The following is a 24,563-nucleotide window of genomic DNA, read 5'->3' as shown; positions in this document are numbered from 1 at the left end:
GCTGTTACCTCTCAAGAAAGAGATCTTGGAGTCATTGTGGGTAGTTCTTTGAAAACATCTGCTAAATATGCAGCAGGAGTCAAAAAAAAGTTAACAGAATGTTAGGAACCATTAGGAAAGGGATAGATAAGAAACAAAATATCATAATGCCACTAGATAAATTCATAGTATGGCCACATATAGAATATTGTGTGCAGTTCTGGTCGCTCTATCTCCAAAAAGATATATTAGAATAGCAAACAAAGTGATTGGGGTATGGAACAGCTTCAGTATTACAAATCCAAAGAAATAAGCATAATTTACCTTCGCTTGGACTAACTACTTGATTCTTTGCTTCAGCAGGCACACTTGTGCTGTCTGGACCAACCACCTCTGTCCTGTATTCTCCCTTGCCATATCGGCCATGTTTCTGCCAAGCGAATTAAGTGGATTTAAGAGTCAATTTACTGTGCTTCTATTTTCCCCCATTGAATTTTTTTCTATGCTACTTTTCAGACCATGCTTTCACTACCTTCTTGTTGGGTGACTTGCATTTTTCCTAGTTCTGACTGCAGTGGCATTTGTGCCACCAATTCCAGAGTTAGCTCAGAAGTTCTCTGTAAATTTTTTTGTACATTTCTTATGTAAAATCTCAACTAGATAGTTTGGTGGTGTTCTTGACTGATATAAAAGTTACAATGCTCATTTTTTTTTGTAACAGGTCTCTTATAAATCTATCTAAGGTACTTTTTGGCCCTTGTTACCATAGCATCTGAGTGCCTGACAATCTTTAGTGTATTTATCTCCACGATGCCCCTGTAAGGAAGAGAAGTTCTGTTATCCCCATTTTACAAATGGGGAACTGAAACCCAGCAAGACTAAAGGTCACACAAGAAATCTATGATGGATCAGGGAATTGAACCCATATCTTTTGAGTCCCTAGCTAGTGCCTAACTGCTGGATCATTCTTTTGATCTGTCTTATAAAGACTTCTGCTTTGTCTGTGCCTCTACACTCCTTGGGAATACATATGTATTACTGAAATACAATTTATCTCATACAGTTAGCCTTTATCCAAGTAGGATTAGATTACATTTTTTCCTGACTCATCAACCTGTGCTCTAATAAGTAGACAGTGCTGTCTGTTGGCTTGTCTTCTGGTATGACCAGAAATGATTTGAGACTAATGCTCAGGATATTTCCAGTTTTAGAAAACATGTGTTATCTTTATATTGGAGTAGCTACTCATGTTCTTGTGCCCCAATTACGGGAACTAGTGTAAATCACAGATTAAACAGCAACCTTTATTAATAGTATATTTTAGTAAGAGAAATGTGAGTCTCTTTACATTGTGAGTCTTAATACAATGTGGGGCATATCTACCGTAATTCAGCTTTGTTGATTTAAAAATGCACTGGTATTAGAATTCAATTAAATATATTATTGTTCAGCGTTCTCTTTTCAAAACACAATAGCACTGATGTTTTTTAGTTGCTTACATTACTTAATAATGCCTTTGTTTGCATTGAAATTCATAGCAGCAAAGCTGTTTCTGTATTTTAGGCTCAACTTTGTAAACATTTCCTTTCCTCATGATAAAAAAAGCATCCAGATGATTTACGGTAAATATGCCATAGTTACATTTTATTTTTAAACATTCAGCAAGAAATAAAAATATGTACTTTGTTATTCATTTATAAATATATATTTTATACGGTCTGAAGATAAGGAGCTGTGCTAACCTGGAATTGTGTTGTAAAAATTCTGTTGTTTATAGGCGGTAAGTTAGCACAGCTCCTTATCTTCAGACCATATAAAATATATATTTATAAATGAATAACAAAGTACATATTTTTATTTCTTGCTGAAATAAGTTGTGCTACTTCATTTAAATTATTTTCAATGTTTGTATGCTAATTTAAAATTTAAATTTCATTATTTAATAGTTGGCATACTGTTTCAGGAAATTTATAATACTTTAATTAACCTATATTTAAAATACAGTTTTTGGGAAATGTAAAAATTGCTGCTGATGGTAGGATTTTGATAGGATTTGCAGTAAAATGCATTGAACAATGTATTTTAGTATAATCAAAAAAGGATTTCAAAATTAATTTGATGTCACTGATATTAACAGGTAGACCTGAAATTTCAATCCCATATGTTAGGTTAACATCTGCATTTATGACCTAACATCTTGGTATGACACATATTATTTTGTTCTGTATATGAGAATGTATGAAGATGACTTCATATCTTGTGACTTTTCTTTGATGAAGCTTGTTAATAGCATACATTAGCAATTGCTTACTTTTGAAGTTCTGACCATGAATTTATAATTTTTTGGAAATACAACAAGGGGTTTTTCATCTGTATATAAAAAAAATTGGTAATATATACTTCACAGCCTATACATCTTCATTTGTCTTTTAATGTCATCTAGACTTTAAAAATATGTATCTAGTGTGAATTGAATTGTCCACAATCTTTAAAAGGGTCTATTGATTTTCAGAGGAAACCTTTCTTGCGAATCTGTCACAAAAAGTTGCCTACAGAAAATTCTGCACAGTGTCATTGGCAGAGATTAGAGGCTGCAGCAGCTACAATAATGAATAGATTCAAGATCAATGGGGGTAGGATTAAAAAATGGTGAAATAGTAGAGGAAATATCTTTCCTAAATATGAAAGAGTGCTTCCAATGAGTTTAGATCCCAAATGACTTAAATGACATGAAAAAATAAATAAAATAGGCTGCGTATCTGGCAAGGGCAGCTACTTGAATATCTGTTTTGAGAAAATTACTTTACATTTTTGTGGAAATGTTTTATTCTTGTATTGTATTTTTACCAAAATATTTTACTTTTGCTTTGTGGTTGCTGTTGTCCATATAAAATCTTTCTCTTCCAGGCAGTGCTCCGAGTGTGACCAAGCAGGCAGCAGTGACATGGAAGCAGATATTGCCATGGAAACCTTACCAGATGGGACCAAGAGATCAAGGAGGCAAATTAAGGAACCAGTGAAATTTGTTCCACAGGATGTGCCACCAGAACCCAAGAAGATTCCAATTAGAAACACGGTAAATGACAACTTAATTGTCATTGAATAGATCATATTCCTAATTATTTGACTTAGTATCTGTAAAATTGGGACTTTTAGGGTACAATGAATTAGCCCTGTATTTAAATAATGGCAACCTATGACATTCTAATATGGTTGTAAAAACTATTTTCTCTGATTATTAGATACTTAATTTTTTGTCTCAAAATGTGATTTACTTGACTTCTGAGGAAGTACCTTAAATAATAATACTGATAACTGTGTTCTTCAAAGAATGGTAGAGCAAGCTTTCCCTTTAAACTGTAGGTTGCCAAGTCAAATAAAGTAAAATTTACCACAAGTAGGTAACAGCCAGAAATCTTTATATTTTGACTGATGTTCTCTGGTCTATGTGAAATAGTCAATTTGTGTCACCTAACCCTAACCCACGATTTGTCATCCTGCTTGGCAGTTTCAAAGAATAGCCATAAAGAATAAATGATTTTTACCCCCTAGCAGTAGTTTCTCTAAGATAATATAGAAGAAGATTACACCTTTTCTACTTCCTGTCTTGAGGGGAGACAGAGATCTTCGGTGTCAGGGGCTGTCACTTGGGTTTATTTTATACACTTGGGTATATTTTAATTTTTTTTAAAGTGAGAAATAGTCAAAGTTGCATTGTACAGATAAGTTTAACTTGGTTCTTCACAGTACTTGGTAATAGAAGAAGTAGTGATACTTTGGTACTTGAGATAAGTTCTAAAGGATACTTTGCAAAAATAATCAATTTGATATTACCCGTTATAGTATTAAAAGGTAATAAATTGATTAATTTTGCATGTGTGTGTGTGTATATGTTTATAAAAATGTGATTTTCACAGTTAGTGTAATGGATTCCTCTAACATGCATGGCAGAGGGGATAAAAACAATAGTTGAAAAAATATTGGTATGTCTCAAAAACATTGTGTAATGTCATTATATATTTATCGTTTATAATTTGAACCTCTATGTGTTCCATTTTGCACAATATTATATATGCTTTAACGTGCTTTAGAGTGTGCTGTCTAACATTATACTTTGCAGAGCTTCTGCTCTCAACCCTCCCCCCCCCAAAACCAAACTAACAAAAAAAACCAACCGTTATTGGATGAATTTAATAAACAGAAATTTTGGTTTTTTTACTGGCAAAGAAAAAAGCCTGTAGATCATTTCCTTGAAAGCAGAGCTACTATTAATCATTACTGTATTCTCTTATCATTCTCAACCATATGCCTATCCTTCAAGATTTGTTTTCCTACATGTTTCTAATTAAAGGCTTTTATTGGATTTTTCATTATAATACAATACTGCATAACAAGATTAACAGAGAACTTGAGAAAATATCCATAAATACAATCAAAGGTATAATTTTTTCTAGAATACAGTCCTTTGGTCTCTCACCTGTCAGGTTTGGGGCTGTGTGGCGTCTGTGACCCTTAGGTTGTATATGAACTATGGTTCATCTCCAAAAAGATGTATCCAAAATAACTACCGCTGCCTCTTCCCCCCTCTCAGACTAGCCATATCCATTGTTTATTACATGGCGTTACTAGATTTTCTTAAAGCAATCTGCTTTGGAGTCTCATTATGCTTTGCTTACGTTGTCCAGCTAACCTCTGATGTGGTTAAGCTATGAATTCTTACGATTGCTAGAAGTTTTTATCCACATCAGAATCTTCACATTGGGATTCTTTTTGACCTGCAGAACCTGTTGCCAAAATTTCGAGCTCCAATCCAAGGAATGCTTTCCTTTCCTGGTCCAGCAGTTAGGAAGAACTTTAAGAATCATTCAGGACATAGGGGCTAATTCAGTTCAGCCTGTAGGAATGACAAGACCAGGAAGAGAGGCCACATGAATAAACCAAAGAGCCTCTTTGCATAGGAAGAAAATAAAAGTTTCTTCAGCTTGAAGGAAAGTTCCATTTCTGACGGATAGGCTCTTGAAATCATCTTAATGAAATTAAATCATCTTATTTTTTTAAAATGTCACGCTAGTTTTGAAAGCTTTAAAGTGATAAGGTTTAAAGAATCAAGCAATGAAAGAACATAGGAGTAGTTAGTGGCTCCTATTCTCAGGGAGGAGTCTGAATCAGATTTTTCATTCCCCTCTCCACACTCCCTCAGGTGACTATTACAATTGTAAATCCTGAACAACATCATGAAAAAATGTATTATCTGAGGGAAAAGATGGATTTGTGGCAAAGGCACAAAACTAAAATTGGGAGATTTGTTTTTTGTTTCTAGCTGTGACAGATGCTTTGCCGAATCATTTAATCGTACTATTCCTCAGTTTCCTCATCTGAAAAATGTGGCTAAGCCTCATGAGGGTGCGACTAAGTTTAATTAATGTTTGCAATGCATTTTGAGATCCTTGGTTGTGTGTTAAAGTGCCCTAGGGAACCAGCAGGATCTACACAGACCAGTTAATGCTCAACTCATTAGTACTCTTTAGAAATCATATCCTTGTAGTGTGTATTGCCACACCATGTGTAGAATCTAAAACTTTTTCATTGTTGACCTTGAATGTTACTATTATGTAAATTTAAGAGTCTGTGATGCATTCAGTATCTCACACTGCATGGCCAATTTCACCATTCTGTAATCTCGTAGTTTTAAGACTTAATTGTTTCCCTTTTCCTTGCCTTTGGAGATGCTGGTAATTCAGTAGTTATTCCTCCTAAATGCATCCGATGAAGTGAGCTGTAGCTCACGAAAGCTTATGCTCAAATAAATTTGTTAGTTTCTAAGGTGCCACAAGTACTTCTTTTCTTTTTCCTTCTACTCTGATTTTGCTAATCTTCAACTTTATCTCAGAGCCCTTTCAGTACAGATTGTAATTTCTGATGCATGTCGATTCAATTCTTGGCCTCAGCGATTTGATCTTTAACTTCTGTCCTGTTAGATAAACCTTGAAGAAAATCTTGTGAAGTGGAGACAGTGTCTTAAACTGAATCTGTGAACCTGTTGTGGCAAACAAATACAAACGGTATATTTCCTTCTCTGTAAATTTTTAAAGTTGATTCACCAGATGCCTTACCCATCTTGTAATGGTTTGTTGATGTTATCATGTGAATAATGCTTTCTGTGGACATGAAGCTGCTGTACATTTTAAAAAAAGAATTGTCCTTGGAACAAGGAGAATCAACTCCTAGTGTCCTTTTTTTCTTTTTTTATGCATGTTAACCTATTTTAACACTCCTTTGAAGACTGATCATGCATGAGGGAGAAAAAATATCTGGTCATGATAATTGGTTTATTACATTTAATATTTATTTAGATTTTGAAGTGGAGCTACTTCCCACTTAATTAGATATAATTGTGAAACTATTGACAAAGCATAAATAATGTACTTCATGACCTTCAAACCTCTACCTTTCCCACTCCCTACAGATGGTTTGTTTTTTTCATTTCATTAAGCTCAGTTTGAAAAATGATTGAAAATCTCCCTTACCATGTGTGTAGCACTGAGCCTAGGACCTTGTATGTAGTAATTAAAACAACATGTCAGGCAAGGGTTGGCTTTTTGTTGTGTCTTTGTACATTGCCTAGCACAATAATGGCTTGATCCCTAATTGGGCCCCCCAAGCATTGCAATGTAAATGGTGGTGATGTTGAATTAGCTGTTGCTAAGGACTAGATGACCGTATATGCAACATAAAGAAGGTAATATACAGCACTTGTTAATTATCAACTTAAAAAAAAACTTACTAACTGTGTGAAATAACTAATGTGCATTTGTAGGAAGGTAAAAATGGAGGAGTTACTATACCTGATTAGACCATTGATATCTAGAGCAGAAACCTGTCCCTGAGAGTGACCAGTAACCAAGGCCCTACATTTTTGGTTTTATTTTGTTTAAAATTTCCCAAGAAATATAAAAACTTAAAAAGGGTGAAAATCAGTGCAAGAAAATTAACTTCACAATTTTATGGGTAAATATCAGGATTAATATATGAAAGACAAAAGAAAAGGAACAAATAGAGAAAAATAAGACTTCTTCTGGATTCTGGTCCCCAGAAGGAGAGATGATAGCTTGGTAATGTGGCGGCCAAGGTAACTGAGCTGCTATCTTTCCTCTGGAGTAGGCCCACAAGAGGTGGAGGAGGCAATTAGAAGAAATGGCATGCTTTCCTCCTTCATTTCTTCCACTTCCAGGCCCACTTTGGGCCCATTCTGAAAGGAGAGATGGTGTTAAGTTACCTGGGCTGCCCAGGTTATTGAGCTGGGTGGCATCTCTCCGTCTAGAGCAGAGAACTGGGTCCAGGGAGTTCTGGCACTCTTTTTGTTATTTTAAGGACTAAAGCACTGATGTACACATGTACATCTGTATGTATCTTCCAATACATTGTCTTATATTAACAGACAGTCTTGTATTTACACTTAGACTAATTTATTAACATAAACATATCTACCTAATGAAAAGTATTGGATTTTTGTTAACATAATCCGTATTTTCATATATTTGAGCGGTCTGAAATTCAGGTCAAAAGGAGTAAAAAACTGAATAATAGTTTTTGTAAAAGCAAGTAATTTTACAGTAAAAATGGGCAAAAAGCAACACAGGAGGGTCTTACCAGTAAAACATGCTTCTTCCCATAGTAAAAAAAAATGGGTATTACTTGCCTATGATAGATGTTTCATCCTGCCAGGGGTAGGCAACCTATGGCATGCATGCCAAAGGCAGCACACGAGCTGATTTTCAGTGGCACTCACACTGCCCGGATCCTGGCCACCAGTCCGGGAGGCTCAGCATTTTAATTTAATTTAAATGAAGCTTCTTAAACATATTTAAAACATTATTTACTTTACATACAACAATAGTTTAGTTATATATTATAGACTTGTAGAAAGAGACCTTCTAAAAACATTAAAATGTATTACTGGCACATGAAACCTTAAATTAGAGTGAATAAATGAAGACTCTGCACACCACTTCTGAAAGGTTGCCGACCTCTGGCTTATGCCCTGATGCATGAGGGTTATGTTATAATTTTTTTTTTAATTATGCAACCTATCTAATGTAATTGTGGATGTTTGCTTATCTACATCGTCTCCTTTTTCTAATCTTTCTAAGCTCCTACACTCAGTGATGCTTTGTACCAGTGAGTTCTGTAGGTTAATTATTGACATTTTTTAGGATAAAAGGTTTTCCTTTTATTCATTTTAAGTGCTACCTTTTCAGTTTCAGATTCCCTTTGTTCTTGCATTATGTGGGAAGGTAAATAGGGACATTTTGTATGTTTCCTCTTATTTATCATCTCTCTAAACTGAACCATCCCATTCTTTTCAGTTTCTACTTGGAGAGAAATCCTTGCAAGCCTTTAACCATTTTCATCCTTATAACTGGACTGAGACTATCTGAGCTCCCTAAAGCAGAAGTTAAACTGTGAATGAGGTGCTCTGTTGGCCATATTCTGGATTAGCATGTACAAAATATAGCTTTGCAATCCATTACTGGACTGGTGGGAATTGTGAGCAATGCACTCATCTTAGAGCAGTGGTGCCCAAACTTTTCCTGTCACGGCACCCCTTACCAGTAATGGAATCTGTCTGCACCCCCGCTCTTTTACTGCACAGTTGGCTCAGCAAAGGAGCTTGGGTTGAAGGCAGAGCTGGGGACAGAACTGGGGATGGGAGTGGAGTGGAGCTGTGTCTGGGGCTGGGCTGGGCCAGAGCTCGGCTGGGGGCAGAGTGTTGTGGAGTGGAGCTGTGGCTGAGGCTAGGCTGGGAGTAGAGTGTAGCTGGGGATGGGGCGGAGCTACAGCTGGGGCTGGAGCTGGGTTGGGGGCAGAGCAGGCGGCGGAGTGGAGCTGTGGCTAGGGGCAGAGCGGGGCTGGGTGGCGCTCCCTCCCTCTGCCCCCTGTGGGGGCTGGCCCAGGTCCCTCTGCATTCCCCCCTGAACATTCCTCCACTCCGCTCCCAGCCCAGCTCTGCCCTGATTCCATCTAGTCCTGCCGGGGGTGTGTGTGCGTGTGTGTGCCCCCAACAGTTTTGGGACCAGTGGGTTAGAGTAGTGAGTATAAAGGTGGGAGGTCGAGAACGTTTAATATCAACTCCTTTTTTCAATTAGGAAATTTATTTATTTAGTTCAGAATGTATTCCAATCTAGTCTTATGTCAGAACAATGATGGTCAGAGTGATGATGCTTGGGGTGGGAGCAGAAATGTGCCAATACTTAAAACTCCATTTGTAAGGGACACTAAGGACTTCCTTTCCACCTGGAATTGAGAATTATGAGAAGGAAGTGGGGAGATGGAAGCAGTAAGTGTTAAAGCGACTGTTTTTTAAATCAGGATCATATTTTTCCCTCTTAGAGTATGCTGTATTGGTTCCCCATTTGGTTGCTGCCTTCTATTCAAATGTTGTTTAAAATGTTTGGATTTTTATTTGATGGTGCCTTTTAAAATACTTTGTGTAGACACTTGATCAGATGTAAAGAATTAGCTGGTTCATAACCTCAATTCACATTGTCTCTATTTTCAAAATATTTTGTAGGATATTTGAATAAAGAAAATCATATGATTAAGTAGAAATGACGAGGTAGGGAGTAAATTCTGCCATTCAGGTTTTTACTATGCAGAGGGTACAGCTTATTAAGATTTAAAATAAGATAAAAATTGACACTGCTGTGTGGAATTTTTTTACCTACTAGTGTTACAAGCAATAACTAATATTACTGTAACTAAAACCAAAGAGTTTTTCTTCCATTTTTGTCAGTTTACATTCTACATTTTGACAGTTGTTTCACTGTTCCCCTTGCATAATCAGACATTTTGGCGGGCTGTCACCATGAGTCTACCACACAGGAGTGGGGATAGAAATACAGGAATGTTTGATGATAAAACTACAGAAGATGCTGGGGACCTAGGGGCAGGTGTAGTGCTTGAAACTATTTGTAAGTCATCTTGAAGCTTAGTCCTGCAAATGCATATATGAGTAACCATTGAGCTCAACAGAACTTCTCAGTATCCTGATTCAGGAAGAGCACTTAAGCATATGCTTAACAGCCTTCTTGAATAAGGATAATTTAAGCACATATTTCAATTCTTTCCTGAATCAGGGCCAGAACAAGTAAAGGAGTGTAAGTGTTCAGCAGATCAGCCCTCAATTTGCAAACTGCTGTGGAAAGGACTATATGTGAACAAAGAAATTAACTTATTGCTGATGCTTCCACAATTCAAATAATTTTAAAATTTTCTAGACTTCAAATGAATAACCCTTTAAATGAACCCTGTTTAGAATTTTACAAAGTTGATTCACTTTATAAAACTGGGAAATGGAAAATATAATCTCCACAAACCACATGTGATCTTTCATTTAGTTGCCCCTAATGCTAATCTTCATTAGAAAAAACAATAATCTAAACTAAAGTTTATATATTACTGAACAATTTAAATGGAAAAAGTATGAGAATTGATGATGTATTTCCCCTAGCCATATTTAGTGATCAGCTTGTTCTTGTAACACATACACATCTCAGAATTTTGCCCAGGGAACTTCCATAAGAAATGTTAGAAAGATTTACTATATAAGGTATATAATTCTGTATATTTTGTTTATAGAAATCTGTATGAAGACCTATGACTAGTGCTTTACAACTGACTTCTTATATAAATTAAATGGGCTGGATCCTAATTATCTAGCTTAACTTCATATGGCTCTTGTTATTGAGATCCTTTATTAATGAGATGTCACCCAATTTGAAAAAACAACAACCAACTTCAAATGTCAAGTTGCTTTGCTCTCCTCAATGTAAAAGAGCAAATAAGATGATTTTCAATTTTTTTTCCTGAGCCAATTGGTCTGTCTCACTAATCTAGGTTATTGTCAGACTGTAGACAGTCTATTCAGTAAAATAATGCATTAAAATCTGGCCTGACTTTACTGAGGAATAAACTTCTTTAAATATAATCTGTTTGCATAATCTGAATAGCAGTAAAGTAAATTAGTGAATTAAGGTAAATATAATAATCACTTTCCTTTAGAATCTCACAAAATATTATTTGCCTCCCATATGTGATAATTATCTGGAAGTGTAAACGTTGGAAGGAAAAAAAAGCTTTGTTTACTTAAAGTAATACCATCTGCAGTCACATCTTCTAAAGCAGTGACTTTACGTGACGGGACTCAGAACTTTTGGAGACTTCTAGAGAAAATCCACAAGTAGGAAGTGGCTTCGTTGTCAGTCAATATACCTCTTAATGTTGTTCAGGGATATTGTGCTGCTGGACATACTGTCCTGCAGTGAACTTTCTGTGTGCAGATCCTTGCATCCACATAAAGCTCAATGCAGGTTGAGAACTTTAATCATAAACATATTTTCCAGCCAAGCACTGTTTTGACTGGAAAGAAAACATCCATCCAGTATTATAGTGGAGGGAAAAGTATTGTGTAACGTCATTTTAAGAAGTGACTCATTTGTTCCATGATTTAAACAAAAGCGACTGATCTTTTACCATCAAAATTATATTGCACTAACTATACAATTATATACAAATTGTGTGATTCCATTCCATAAAATCCCAATGAAAAGATTGTGTAATTTTTTATAAAGTGAATTATTTTTATTTGTTGGAGTGTTGCTGTGTGTATTGTTCGGATCATACAGGAGAAAAAGTCCTAACTTCTAGAGGCTTTCACTCTAAGTAAATCAATTAAAAAATTAAAAAAACAAAGCACTAAGATTATAAGTAGTGTTCATCACAAGAAGCTTTTGTGTGTATTGTTTTTAGTTTACAAATAAATACTATTTCTTAGGGTGAATTAATATTGTTCTTTTCTGTTCAGAGTGTGGAAAAAAGATGGTAGAGGAGAGAAGGATGGTTTTCTGTTCGGGTTTACTAAGATAAACATGATTGTTATCTTGACTCTAATTGTATTTAACAGAAGCATTTCTACCCAAATTCTTTCCACTTACCCATTTTGTGATTTAATTGTGAGATGTCATAGATATTATTTCTGAATAGATGATGACAAGAGAAGGGACCACTAAAATATGCTTCAGTGTTCCATGAAGAATTATAAAAAATAATTATTACATTAAATAATTAAAACATTCTAATCTGTATTTGTCAATTCTATGTGATAAAACAAAAAATCTTGCCTTCTCAAACTATTCAGAGTAATTGCTCACTTAATTTAAACATGACTTTTTAAAATGAGCGTCTTAAAGTCCTTTAGTAATCTCTCTTCCTTTTTTTTTTTGGACATTCTGCTTAGTACTTAGATATCCAACATTTAACGGCACAACTCAGAGCAGCAATATTTCAAAACTCAAAACCATAGAAAGAACTTCATAAAATAAAATGTTCTTATCCAGCACTGAATGTAAAGTTACGTAAATGATCCTACAATATGTTATTAATAAAAAGGTAATTATAGAATCATAGAAATGTAGGACTGGAAGGGACCTTGATAGGTCATCTAGACCAAGCCCCTGTATTGAGGCAGGGCTAAGTATTATTTAGAGACAATCTCTGACATGTGTTTGTCAAACCTGTTCTTAAAAATCTCCAGTGACAGATTCCACGCCTCCCTTAGTAATTTGTTCCAGTGCTTAACTACTCTTATAGTTGGTGAGTTTTTCCTAATGTCTAACCTAAATCTTCCTTGCTGCAATTTAAGTCTATTACTTCTTGTCCTGTTCTCAGTGGATACAGAGAACAATTTATCACTCTCCTATTTATAACAATCTTTTACTTACTTGAACACTTTTATCATGCCCCCCTTCAGTCTTCTTTCCTCAAGACTAAACAAACCCAATTTTTTCAATCTTTCCTCAAAGGCTATGATTTCTAGACCTTTAATTATTTTTGTCACTCCAGTTTGTCCACATCTTTCCCAAAGCGTGGTGCCCAGAACTGGGCACAGTACTCCAGTTGCGGCCTTATTAGTGCAGAATAGCATGGAAGAATTATGTCTTGTATCTTGCTTACAACACCTCTGCTGATACATGCCAGAATTATGTTTTGCTTTTTTGCAGTTGTTACATTGGTCACTCATATTTCGTTTGTGATTCTCAGTCAGTTCCTTCCTCTTTGTCACATTCAAATCTTGAACAGCCTCTCCCCTAGTTGCTTTCTCTACCTTCTGTAATAAAAAGTTAAGGAGTACTTGTGGCACCTTAGAGACTAACAAATTTATTAGAGCATAAGCTTTCGTGAGCTACAGCTCACTTCCGATGAAATGAGCTGTAGCTCACGAAAGCTTATGCTCTAATAAATTTGTTAGTCTCTAAGGTGCCACAAGTACTCCTTTTCTTTTTGCAAATACAGACTAACACGGCTGCTACTCTGAAACCTGTAATAAAAAGTTGTCTCCATGCATTCCAAAAATTTGTTGGATAATCTGTACTCTGCTGTATTATTTTCCCAACAGATATATGGGTATTTGAAGTCCCCCATTACCGCCAAGTCCTATGTTTTGGATGATTTTTGTTAGTTATTTATGATAAAAAAAAAAGCCTCATCCACCTATTCTTCCTTGTTAGGTGGTTTGTCGTAGACCCAAGACATCATCCTTGTTTTTCACCCTTTTTATCCTTACCCAGAGACTTTCAACAGCCAATATGTCAGCCAATCCAGTAGCTGAGTGAGCCTGTGCTGCTTTGTAGATACCAAACTTTGGTTTGGCCTGGCTTTTGCTACACTAGGCTGATGGGGAGGGAATATTAAGATGAAGGAGATATGGCTCTTTTGCAGTGCTTTATGGTAGCGGAATGTATTAAAAGGGGATAAAATGGTTATCTTTAAGATGTCATCTTTTCAGCTTCAAGATGGGCACAAGCATGAAGAAATCTAAGTGTGCAAAAAAAAAAGAACAAAGAAGTTGGTCAGATAATGTAATTTGTAAATAAATTTAAGTGTATAGAATACATTAAATGAAAAATCATTAATCTTCTGTGGCAAACTGCCTTAAATAGGCTATTCACTTACCAGTTTTTGGAAACCACTTTTCTCTTCCAGTTTTAATTTTCCTCTTTCTGCCTCTGTTTTTTGAGAACTGGAATTTTTTGAGAGGATTCCTTGTTTCAAAAATTCCTGGTAGTCTTCAATAAGAAGTAAAAACCTGTTTTCTGAGAATTCCCACCTTCTTTATATGCAAATATTTGTTACCATCTTGATTGCTATAAGTATCTAAATCTGACAGTTTAAAGTGTTAATCCGATAAATTATTAAAATCCCATATGGACATTGCTGAAAAGTTGACTTATACTGTTCATGCAATGAACTCCAAAAAAAAGTCACTAGAGTTTCAAAAATGACAAATCCGAGGTATTAGAATCCTGTGGTATAGTTTCGCCAAAGAAAAAGAGACTAAAAATTGTCTAACAAACTTCTGGCAAACAAAAACATTTTGTAATTAACTCTTTAAATTGAATTTCTATGATAAATATGTTGCATGTTTACTGTTGTATTAGAAACAGTAACGGATAGTACTGCTCTGTAATGGCATAGTGACAGAAGTATTGCAAAATTCACTTCTACATAACGCCAAAATTCTCAAGAGAATGACAACCAAACAAATCCTGGGGGGCTGTAATTCTCTGTAATTATGCTTGTTTTTCTTTTTAATCATTTTTTGATTTACTGGCATTTCTTTTTGTTTGGCACTTCCCTTTTTATTACTGCCTATTTTCTGGAAAATGAAAGAATTATTTTGGAGAAATATATTGGGTAGTTCTGAATGGTACATGGTTATATATGTTTTGATCAACAGCAAAGTGGCAGAAATTTTTATCTGTATTGAACAAGTGTGCCACCTAGTGTCTATATTGATGTTTTTGCCTTCACTCAAAATATTTTCATTCCTGTGTGATACCATTTGTAGAATACCTATTTTCCATTTTTAAACAGAATTAAATCAAAGATAATTTCTCTCTTAACTAGGGCTTTTAAGTTGGTCTCATGATTACAACTATTTCATAGGTTTCAGAGTATCTGCCGTGTTAGTCTGTATTCGCAAAAAGAAAAGGAGTACTTGTGGTATCTTAGAGACTAACAAATTGACAATATGCAATTACAGAATTGAACACATATTAAGGAATCTCTGAAATTATGAGTGAAGAATTGCCATATTAGTGCTAACGTGAAGCAAAGCACGCCAGATTCAAGCTTAACGGGAAAAGGCATACCACTTACGTTCACTACACAGGGTATTCTTGATTGTATTTACTCTCATCTTCAGCCCTTTCTTGGAAACTGAGGTTATTCTTCTCCATGGTCTCCTTATAAAAACCCTCCTGTAAAAATGTTGCTAAAATTATTTCACCATGTAATGTAAACAATTCTTCTATATGAAAGTGAAATCTTGGACCAGCTTAAACAAATGATTAAACCCCCAAGGTAAAACCATACATCCGTAGTTTTGCAAACCAATCCTGTTTGCACACAGGAATCCTAGCAACAATGTCTACAGAGTAGTACTGCCTGGATTTCTACTGCTAATCACCAGACAGAAAAGAATATATAGTTTGTGGTGCCATCTCAATCAAATCAGCATACCTGCAAAGCACCAGAGAATCAAAAATTGAAAAATACATCAAGATGCAAAACCAGAATTCAGGGCCCAGGGCTCCAACCCACGGCCTTGCCTCTGTCCCCTTCCAACTCAGCACGGTAGGGGCAGCCACACAGCAGGGGGCAATCTTCTTCCCCCCCAGCAGTGGCAGCAGAGCCCCTTTACCTTGTGGGCACAAAATGTGTCATCAGAGGTCCTCCCTTCCCCCTCTCAAGGGCAGGGATGGCAGTAGTAGGCCCATTATTTTAGACACCATAAATGACTGATTCTTGGAGTAGCTAGTCGTGGAACCCCAAGGGGAAAGGCAATTCTTCATGTAGTCCAAACCGCAGAGCATAGGATCTGATCCAAGAGGTAAATATAGCTGAACCACTCAATAATATCGACCATAATGTAATTAAATTTCACATCACTGCAGAAAGGGAAATACCAAAGAAATGCACCCCTGATGCATTTAACTTCAAAAAGGGGTACTACACAAAAATAAGGAAGCTAGTTAAATGGAAATTAAAAAGAACAGTGTTAAAACAACTGTAAAATGCCTACAAGCTGCATGGAAACTCTTTAAAAACACCATAATACAGACTCAAACGAAATGTATATTCCAAATTAAAAAAACAAACAATAAGAGGACCAAATAAATGCATCATGGCTAAACACCAAAGTAAAAGAGGCAGGTAGAAGCAAAAAGGCATCCTTAAAAAACTGGAAATCAAATTCTTATGAGGAAAACTCTGGCAAGTCAAGTATAAATGTATAATTAAATAGTCCAAAGAAGACTTTAAAATGCAACTAATGAAACAAAAACAAATAGCAAAATTGTTCTTAAGTACATCAGAAGCAGAAAACCTTCCAAACAATCAGAGGAGCCACTGAACAATCGAGGTGTTAAAGGAGCACTCAAAGAAAGGCCACTGTAGTGAAGCTAAATTAAATCTTTGCTTCTGTCTTCACTGCAGAGGATGTGAGGGCCCTTCCCATACATGAGCCATTCTTTTTAGGTGACAAATCAGAGGAGCTGTCCCAGATTGAGATGTCAGTAGAGGAGGTTTTGGAACAAATTGATAGATTAAACAGTAATATGTCACCATATTAACTATGGTGTATATCCTATTGCTTTTAATCAGCCTCTGTATTACCAGCTGACTGCAGATAACTAATGTAACACCCATTTTTAAAAAAGGCTCCAAAGGTGAACTGCCAAGTACAGGCTGGGAAGCCTAACTTCAGTACCAGGAAAATTGGTTGAAACTATAGTAAAGAATGGAATTATCAGACACATAAATGAACCTCATATGTTGGAAGAATCAACATGGTTTTTGTAAAGGGAACACATCTCACCAATATATTAGAATTCTTTGAAAGTGTCAAGAAGCTTGTGGACAAGGGTGATCCAGTGGCTACAGTGTACTTGGACTTTAAGAAAGTGTTTGATGACTCTCACCAAAGGCTCTTATTCAGAGTAAGCAATCATGGGATAAGAGGGAAGGTCCTCTCATTGAACAGTAACTGGTTAAAAAAAAACAAAGAGTAGGAATAAATGGTCAACATTTACAATAGAGAGAGGTAAATAGTGGGGTCCTCCCAATAATTTGTATTGGGACCAGTGCTGTTGAACATATTAATAAATGATCTGGAAAAGGAGTAGAGTGAGGTGGCAAAGTTTGCAGATGATACAAAATTACTTGATAGTTAAGTCTAAAGCTGACTGTGAAGAGTTACAAAGTGATTTCACAAAACTGGGTGACTGGGCAACAAAATGGCGATGAAAGTCAATATTGATGAATTTAAAATAAAGCACATTAGACAAAATAATCACAATTTATACATATACAATGATGGGATGTAAATTAGTGGTTACCTCTCAAGAAAGAGATCTTGGAGTCATCTTGGATAGTTCTCTGAAAACATCTGCTCAATATGCAGCGGTAGTCAAAAAAGCAAAATGTTGGGAACCATTAGGAATGGGATAGATAACATGACAGAAAATATTATAAGGTCACTATATAAATCCATGGTATGCCCATCCCTTGAATACTGCATGAACTTCTGATCGCCCCATCTCAAAAAAAAAAAAAAGGTGAAAATCGGTAAAGGTACAGAGAAGAGCAAGAAAAATTATTAGGAGTATGGAACAGCTTTCATCTGAGGAGAGATTAAAAAGACTGGGACTGTTTAACTTAGAAAAGAGATGTCTAAGAGGGGAGGAGGTATGATAGAAGTATATAAAATCATGAATGATATGGAGAAAGTAAATAGGGAAGTGTTATTTAGCCCCTTCACATGACACAATAACCAGGCGTTGTGGATGAATTTAATAGGCAGCAGGTTTAAAACAAACAAAAGGAAGTACTTCTTCACCCAGTGCTCAGTCAGCCTGTGGAACTCATTGCCAGGGGATGTTGTGAAGGCCAAACGTATAATTGGATTAAAAAAAAAAGTCCATGAATGGCTATTAGGCAGGATGGTTAGGGGCACAGCCCCATGCTCTGGGTGTCCCTAAGCCTCTAACTGCCAGAATCTGGAAGTGGACAACAGGGGATAACTCAATCGATAATTGTCCTGTTCTGTTCATTCCCTCTGAAGCATCTGGTACCTGCCATTGTTGGAAGACAAGATACTGGGCTAGACGGACCATTAGTCTGACCCAGAATGGCCATTCTTACATTCATTGTACTTATACCCCTGCAGTTGATGTGTTCCTGCCTGGGTGAGTGGGTTGGGGCCCTGGTACTCTTCTTCTCCTGCCACACACAGAGTCCTCTGCTGGGGTGGTGATATCAGGATTTTCCCCCGTTCTCCCAACACACACTCCGGCTAGCAGTAGGTCTTGGAATTAATAGCACACTGAGGTGTATGGTAATTTCCTGTATCTCCGAGGTATTGTTTCAGGCTGTTTGCAGACTTGGGTAGATGCCTTCTCACTGATTACGCTTGTGTCCTGCTTTAAAGCATTTTTTTTTTTTTTTGCAAACACAAAGGCTAGAAACTCCCCCCTGCCCAAAATGAAACTGAAATTCTGCCCTCATCACCTGACTCCAGCTGGGATCTCAAGCATGAGCCTTTAGTGCAGAGGGGCCAACGGGACTGTTCTGCCTGGCCCTTGAGCTCCCAGCTGGGGAGGCCAGTCCCTGGCTCCTCCCCTGCTGTCCCTCCTCCCCCACAGTCACGGCGCAGCTGCCAATCCCGCCGCTCTGAGTGGCATGGTAAGGGGGCAGGGAGCGGGGGAGGCAGTTGGGTAAGGGGCTGGGGATCCCTGGGGCAGTCAGGGGACAGGGAGCAGGGGGCAGTTGTATGGGGCGGAGGTTCTTGGTGGGGGGTGGTCAGGGGACGGGGAGCAGGGGCGGTTGGATAGGTGTGGGAGTCCCGAGGGGCCTGTCAGAGGGTGGGGGTGTGGAGAGGGGTCAGGGCAGTCAGGGGACAGGGAGGGATGGGGTGGTTGGGGTGGGGGATCCCAGGAGGGGGTGGTCAGGGGACAAGGAGCTGGTGGGTTTGGATGGGTCAGGGGGCAGGAAGTGGGAGGGGGCGTATAGGGGGCAAGGGCCAGGGTGTTTGGGGAGGCACAGCCTTCCCTACCCGGCACTCCATACAGTTTTGCAACCCCGGTGTGGCCCTCAGGCCAAAAAGTTTGTCCACTCTTGCTTTAGTGCCTTAATCTGACCCTGCCAAATACTAATATCCAAATCACTGGGAAGAACAAATCAGAAACATTAAGAAGTTAAGTGGAACTGTCACAATAGTAAACTGCTATACTCCAGTGAAATGTATAAAACTCTGTATATATATTCTAAACTCTAACTCTTGCCAAATATAGGCTGTGGATGGCATTGTGTTCTGCACGGCTGAGGTTATGGGGAAAGTGATGCTGCTTTTCCACAATTTCAACCGGTGCATGTCAGCGGAAGCACTCTATGTAGAAGTCCAGTCTGTTGTTTCGACCTTCAGGAGGAGTCCACCCAGAATCCTTCTTTTTGTAGTCTTGGTAGAAAGATCTCTGTGGGTTAGTATATTGTTCAGAGATGTGTTGAAATATTCCTTAAGTCAGAGACATCAAAAATAGGATTCTAGGTCACCACAAAACTGTATCATGTTCATGGGGGTGGAGGGGCAGAAGGAGAGGCCCCGAGATAGGACAGATTCTTCTGCTGGGCTAAGAGTATAGTTGGATAGATTAACAATATTGCTGGGTGGGTTAAGGGACCACTGTGGTTAGTTTAGTGTCCTTTTTCTTTTGTAGAGAAGCAAAGTGTTGTAAATGGCTTGTCTACGTTTTGTAAAGTCCAGCCATGAGGAAGTTTGTGTGTATTTTTATGAAAGTATCCAGCTTTGAGAGCTCATTCTTAATCTTTCCCTGTTTGGTGTAGAGGATGTTGATCAAGTGGTTCCGCAGTTTCTTTGAGAGCGTGTGGCACAAGCTGTCGGCATAGTCTGTGTGGTATGTAGATTGTAATGGATTTTTTACCTTCAGTCCCAGCAGCCACAACCACACAACAGAACCACTAACCCAGGAACCTATCCTTGCAACAAAGCCTGTTGCCAACTCTGTCCACATATCTATTCAGGGGACACCATCATAAAGCCTAATCACATCAGCCACACTATTAGAGGCTCGTTCACCTGCCCATCTACCAATGTGATATATGCCATCATGTGCCAGCAATGCCCCTCTGCCATGTACATTGGTCAAACTGGACAGTCTCTATGTAAAAGAATAAATGGACACAAATCAGACGTCAAGAATTATAACATTCAAAAACCAGTTGGAGAACACTTCAATCTCTCTGGTCACTCGATCACAGACCTAAAAGTTGCAATTCTTCAACAAAAAAGCTTCAAAAACAGACTCCAACGAGAGACTGCTGAATTGGAATTAATTTGCAAACTGGATACAATTAACTTAGGCTTGAATAGAGACTGGGAGTGGATGAGTCATTACACAAAGTAAAACTATTTCCCCTTGTTTATTCCCCCCCACACACTATTCCTCAGACATTCTTGTAAACTGCTGAAAATGGCCCACCTTGATTATCATTACAAAAGATTCCCTCCCCCTCACCCCCTCTCCCCCCACTCTCCTGCTGGTAATAGCTCACCTTAAGTGATCACTCTTGTTACAGTGTGTATGGGAACACCCATTGTTTCATGTTCTCTATGTATATAAATCTCCCCACTGTATTTTCCACTGAATGCATCCGATGAAGAGAGCTATAGCTCACGAAAGCTTATGCTCAAATAAATTTATTAGTCTCTAAGGTGCCACAAGTTCTCCTTTTCTTTTTGTGAATACAGACTAACAGGGCTGCTACTCTGAAACCTGTCAATATTTGATATGGAAATTAGGATGATCAAAGAACAGTTTAAACCCAAAGAAAGATTGAGCAACCAGTTCAGCAAAAGAGAGATTGAGACAGAAAGGCATTTTCTACTTCATTCTTTGAAATATTAATGCAGGAAAGAGATTTTCTCAAATGGTTAGTAATCCTAAAATACGCTCATAAAAAAGTGATTAGGAAAAACTATGCTTAACCCTGGAAGGAAAGAAAGAGAGAGAGAAAGTAATGCCTCTTCTGCTATGTAGCATTCTGTTGGTTGATCAGGAAGGACCAGTGGACACGGGATTAAACCCTAAACATAGTATTTAGCCCTATCATGGATAGATAATACCTGCCCATGACAGGCACATGTACCTGACGTTTGTTTTTTTTTATAATTTTCATTGGCAACACTTGTGTACAGCTTGTCATGCCAATAAAATCTCACTGAATTGAACTGAACAGAAATTGATATTTTTGTAACTACTTATCGTCCATGAATACCTTAAGTTAATTCTGGTGTATTCTGAAGTCTCCTCATTTGGTTGGGATCCTATCTTAGTAACTGCTTTCTCATGTTTGGGAGGGAGTAGTGAAGCTTCATATCTTTTTCTTGTCCCCTTTTAGGGGATAATCCTTTGTCCTAAGTCGCCATCTCCTTCTCATCTTTTTGGGATGTCTTTTCATTTGTTCGATTATAGATTCTCTTTTATGAGGATATTCCAAAGAGTACAGTCAGTATATTCTCTGATCTCATTTGCTTCCATCTCTCTGTCTTGATTCTGTCAGCTACTGGCTACTCCAAAGCCACTTACTCCTGAATGTTTCAGAGATTGAAGCCTCTTCTTCTGGGTAAAATTCATCTTTGTCTTTGACTTTCACTCTCCTTAACTATTGCCACTAAGACAAGATATACTGATACCCACCTTGCGTTGAAACTCTTTTTCTCTATCACATCTCTGCTGAAATCCTTATCCTGTAGTTATTCACTTCTTATCTCAAATATTGTCATTTTATCTGTGGCAGTCTTCCTAACTCCTTAATTTTTTAAATAGTATGACTAATATTTTCCATTCCAGGAAGTGGAACCATTTTACTCCCCTATCTCATCACTTTCTTTAGCATCCTCTCTTTTTCTAAAACCAATTCATAAATGCCCTCCTGGGTTTCAGAACTCTCCCTGGATGAGATACATCCTATATGACTGACTTCATTCATTTCCTTCACTGCCTACTTGTTCCACTACTACAGTCTAAAACTTCCCTCTATTCATCCCTTGTCTAATGTTTTGACAGGATAGAGAAAAATTACTTGCATGCCCCATTTTATCTGGATAACTATCCCTGCATCTCCTGTCTTTTCTTTAAGAAATCTCCCTTTAAATCATTTCTTAAACATGTTTGTGTATTAATTTGTTTTACTGTTTCTTTTACAAGTTTCAGCTAAGATTGCTATAAATGAAAGAGATTAGCGAGAAAGTTTCTCTATTTTCAGTTTCTTAATTTGCAAATTTGACAGCACTTTTTGTAAAGTCTGTTCACCAATTCTCCTGTGTAGCTAGTCATTTTCCTATTTTGTGTGAATTTTTCATAATGGGAAGAGAACATTTTTAAAAATTAAGGATACATGATTACAAAACAACAAAAAGTAGCAGAGCGACTCAGAGGTAGGTATATTAGCTGGAACTATCTTGTTTTTGGTAGCTGACCTGATATCAAGTTGAGTGTCTCCTTTAAATCTCTTTAGATTATGTTTCCCCAGAGAGTTAGTGTTTTGGGACTTGGTGTGCATTAAGGTCACTCTATAACAAATAAAATGTATTCGAGCATTTTTAAAATTCCATACAGTTGGAACACCTTTTTCTATTTATTTTTTAGGGGCTTTGCTTTTTGTAAGATGATGTCACTTTACTGAACAATTCAGCTCTTCTATTTATTAAACACCATATTTTTGAAGTTTAAAACTTGTATGTACTAATTTGCTCTTGTCAGAAACTTGGCATGTAACATGCTTGACACATATTTAAATGCATGAAAAATAAACACTGGCAAGACATTTGGATATGAAAATTGCAAATCATACTTGTGAAGGAATAACATTTCATAGACTTTTATTTAGGAGTATAATTATTTTATATATTATTTACTTATAGTAGTGCCCAGTATGTGCTAGGTGCTTTCCAAACACGTAAAGATGGTCTGTGCTCCTAGGAGCACACATTCTAAGAACAAACCAAGTAGGCAGAGTTGAGGGAAAGAAGAAGAATAAACTATGTATATACGTCACCTTAATTCACTATAAGCAGCACAGCAAAAGTGGGTCCTTAAGAGGGACTTTAAAGCAGAAAGGATAGAGGCCTTGCATGTGAGTTCAGGGAGTTCATACCATGCATAGCGGGACTACATAAAAGAAGGCATGAAGGTTGATTGCATGAGAAACTGGCAATGGGTAGATGAGATTGATTAACCAGAGAGTTTGGGGCCAGCACAAAGTTTGACAAGGATAAGTAGGAAGGGGTAGAATTATGTAGAGTTTTGAAAGATGGTGACAGGAAACTTAAATTTGCAACAATATTAGATGGGAATCCAAAGGAGGGATCAAGAAAAGTCAAGATCACACCAGCAGGCAAGAAAGATGATTTTAGCAATAGCATCTTATATGGACTGAAGGGGGAGGAAATATGTATGTATTTATGAGGCCAGAAAAGTGTATGTTGCTGTAAACAAGGAAGGATAAAATGAGGGCCTGAGCAAGAGATTTGGCTATTGGGAATAGAGAGAAAAGGACGGATCTTAGAAATTCTGAAGAAGCAGCAGGAGCAGGATTGGGAATGGCCTGGATTTTTAGTTTACTCTATTGTATTAACTCATAATTTTCCTTTATGTATGTGTGTGTGTGTGTGTGTGTATGTGTATATATATATATATATGTGTGTGTGTGTGTTAACAGCAGCTTCCATATGTTTGAAATTTATTTATTTATTTATTTATTTATTTATTTATTTCAAACATATGGAAGCTGCTGTTAACATCAGAGACTTTCCTCTAAAGAAACCAGATAATTAGACTGAATGTTCGCAGTGCATCCTTAATTCATTCCATTTTGCCAAGTTATCATATAAAGCAGTGATACTCAGACCTCAGTGGTTCAGGAGCCAAATTAGCAACCAATATTACCCAAAAGAGCTACAGTAGTATGTAGTATGAATTTATTGTTTCATTTACTATAGTACTATATATTCATATTTAAACAGTACAACAGGGGGAAATAATTAGTTTTTTATATTATTCTCATAGCAAATAAATTAATAACTTAGTGCAAGCTGATAACTTAATTGGCTAATAACATAATAAAAGCATCCTGACTGGTTAATAATTAATTCACACAGTGTTTCAATATCATGTACTGCAAAGAGCAGCAAGAGACACATTAGAGAGCCACTTGCAGTTCACGCTCCTCAGTCTGAGTATCACTGTCATAGAGCATAAGGTACAAAAAATCACCTACTTTGTTACTGAAGTAGAACTATGATGTTACTACTACTACTACAAGAATAGAGAAGGATAGAGAAGGCTTCAGTGTTTGTCTTCTCAAGGCATTGTTCTGTTTCCACAACAGTAGACAGTTCCATCTAAATCCAAGCAATTTTTTATTACTGAAGAGTAATCTGAACATTG

At 37.2% G+C, this 24,563-nt stretch overlaps 1 protein-coding gene across 10 annotated transcripts in view; it reads left to right on the top strand.

Annotated features, from left to right (window-relative positions):
• Positions 1–24,563, top strand: part of PHF14 (PHD finger protein 14) — a 321,061-nt gene that overhangs the window by 128,988 nt on the left and 167,510 nt on the right. For 8 of the 10 annotated variants that reach the window (XM_038390501.2, XM_043509246.1, XM_043509252.1 and 5 more), the window contains one exon: positions 2,887–3,055. In XM_038390501.2, the coding sequence (XP_038246429.1) occupies positions 2,887–3,055 (169 nt within the window). Of the gene's footprint in view, positions 1–2,886; positions 3,056–5,957; positions 6,030–8,345; positions 8,433–24,563 lie in introns of those variants that run through there. The other 2 variants (XM_043509250.1, XM_038390505.2) reach the window with 2 other exon arrangements.

The sequence above is a fragment of the Dermochelys coriacea genome, chromosome 2 (genome assembly GCF_009764565.3).
Source record: "Dermochelys coriacea isolate rDerCor1 chromosome 2, rDerCor1.pri.v4, whole genome shotgun sequence".
Lineage (NCBI taxonomy): Eukaryota > Metazoa > Chordata > Testudines > Dermochelyidae > Dermochelys > Dermochelys coriacea.
This window is presented reverse-complemented; position numbering and strand designations above follow the sequence as displayed.